Genomic DNA, 2,297 nt, shown 5'->3' on the forward strand with positions numbered 1-2,297 from the left:
TTCCCCGTGTGACCGCTGCAGGCGAAGAAGATCTGCTCCGCCAGGAGGAGCAGGCAGCCGATTCCCCAGCCCACCAGCAGGACGATGAAGGCCAGGCGCAGGTCGGGCAGCGAGAGCGCGGCGATGGGCGGGTTGAGGCAGGGCAGGTCCCTGGGGCCGCGCGTGATGAGCAGCTCCTGCATCTGGCGGCGCCAGTGCTCGAGGAGGCCGAAGCCCTCCAGGCGGCGGATGATGCCGTTGACGTGCGGCGCGACCGGGGACTTGCGGCTGAGGATCCAGCCGCCCAGGACGGAGTGCAGGTCCTCGGCGCTGACCTGCAGCCCCGCCTCGCCGCACTCCGTCGTGTAGCGCATGGCGATGGTGGCGCGGGCGTACCTCTTGGGCACGCCCACCAGGCAGATGGCGTCCTTCCGCAGCTGCAGAAAGCCTTCGCGGATGGAGCCGAGGGGCTCTGCGTCAGCGGCCAGGTCCTGGTGCGCCACCTGCTGCGCCGTCGACAGGACGGAGGTGACGGTCGTGCCGCTGACAATGCCCCAGCGGCGGCCCGAGCGCAGCAGCGCCAGCGAGGAGTCGATCGGCGGCTCGTACTTGGGCTTCATGAGGCAGTAGAAGAGGTTCCAGAAGTAGAGGCAGGCCATGAGGCGCAGGTACAGCGACACGCCCGTGCGCACCGCCCGAGACACGGACTCAGTGAGCGGGTGCTTGGGCGCCGCGCCCGCCTGCGCGCCCAGCAGCGTGCCCACCAGGTACGCCATCACGTGCAGCACTACCAGCATCGTGAACACGGACGGCGCCGAGTCCTCCCTGAAGGGGAACATGACGTACGGCCAGACGGGCAGCCGCGCCGACAGGGGGCACACGATGCCCCACAGCTCGTTGTGGAACAGGATGGAGTACTTGGCCGCTGCCTCGCGCTCCGGCGTGTACACGATGCCGCCCACGGCCAGGTCGGCGGCCCCGCGCACCACCTCGCCCACCTTGCCCGTCCACGACCCGTTGAGCGGCCGCCCCCACTCGCCGTCCTCCGGCACCACCAGGCGGTACGTAAAGTTGAGCGCCTGCGCAGCGTAGTCGAGGAGGCGCAGCTCGACGCCCTCGAGGCGCGGCCGCCCCTCGCCCGAGACCCAGAAGATGTTGGGCACCGAGGGCGTGTAGGCGACGGTCAGCTCCACGCCCGTCAGCTTCGGGCTGCGCTCCGCCACGCCGCCCCACTCCCAGCCGCCGGGGAAGTGCCACTCGCCCAGCCGCTGTAGCGAGTACTGCGCGCAGATCTCGCACGCCTTCTCCACCAGGAACCTGGTCGGCTGGAGGTCCCGCCGCCCGCGGCCGCCGCGCGAGCGCCGCTCCTTCACCAGCACTCGCTGCCGCAGCTGCGGCATGAAGCGGTCGAGGCGCTGGCTGGTCACTGGCAGGATGAGGGTGTCCCGGAGCCCTAGGACGCCCGGCTCGGCGCGCGCGATCAGCAGGAGGCCGCGCTGGTAGTTGGCGGACGCCCAGCCCACCAGCAGGCGGCAGCGGCCGTCGGCGCGAGCAGACAGCAGGTCCAGCAGAGGCACCCGACGCCGGGTCTTGGTGATGAGCGGAAACCTGAGCTTGGACACGTCCACGAGTGTCAAGGGCACATCGACGGCTTTCCTGAGGGCGTCGACGGAATCAGGCGGAGCCGTCTGCGGGTCGTAGTAGATGAGGACGTGGCAGAGACCTCTCTCCCCGCCGCCCATCTCGCGGATCACCTGCGCCAGCACCAGCGGCCGGGGATCCGTCAAGAGCACACTGCGGCGCGCGTCCTCGTCGGCGCTCCGGCCGAGGGCGCGCACCTGCCGGCCTACCCCGAGGAGCCGCCGCACGTCGCCGGGGCTCCGGGAGGCCGCGCGAGAAGGGCTGAGGAGCTGGGCCTCCGCCGCGAGCGTCAGCGCCACCAGCAAGAGGCACACGCCGTCCCTGGATATCATCTTGCCTCGACGCCCTCGGGGAAAGGAAGAAATGAAAGGACTTGAGCACACGAACAAAACGACGTCACTTCGCCAGCAGAATCAGCAAAAGAGAGCCAACACAAACAGAAGATACTCACTACGGGCTGTGAACGCGAGCCGGCCATGGCGAGCTCACCCCGGTCGCGCTCTCATGGCGGAGCTTTGCCTCGTCGCCGCTGGTGCTCTGTGTCTCCGGCTCGACGGCTGAGGGAAGGAAGAAACATACGTATATATATGTTTTTATCTGATTACTTCTTGTATTTTTGATTGCAATGACCAAGGGACTTTTTGGTTTGTGTTGCCAAAGGTGCTTTATGGGCAAGA

The 2,297-nt window shown here is 68.0% G+C and overlaps 1 protein-coding gene across 1 annotated transcript in view; it reads right to left on the minus strand.

Annotated features, from left to right (window-relative positions):
• Positions 1–1,952, minus strand: part of LOC119594837 — a 2,204-nt gene extending 252 nt beyond the window's left edge. The window contains exon 1 of the mRNA XM_037943924.1: positions 14–1,952. Within this exon, the coding sequence (XP_037799852.1) occupies positions 14–1,952 (1,939 nt within the window). The remainder of the gene's footprint in view (positions 1–13) is intronic.
• Positions 1,953–2,297: the final 345 nt, after the last annotated feature.

The sequence above is a fragment of the Penaeus monodon genome, chromosome 34 (genome assembly GCF_015228065.2).
Source record: "Penaeus monodon isolate SGIC_2016 chromosome 34, NSTDA_Pmon_1, whole genome shotgun sequence".
Lineage (NCBI taxonomy): Eukaryota > Metazoa > Arthropoda > Malacostraca > Decapoda > Penaeidae > Penaeus > Penaeus monodon.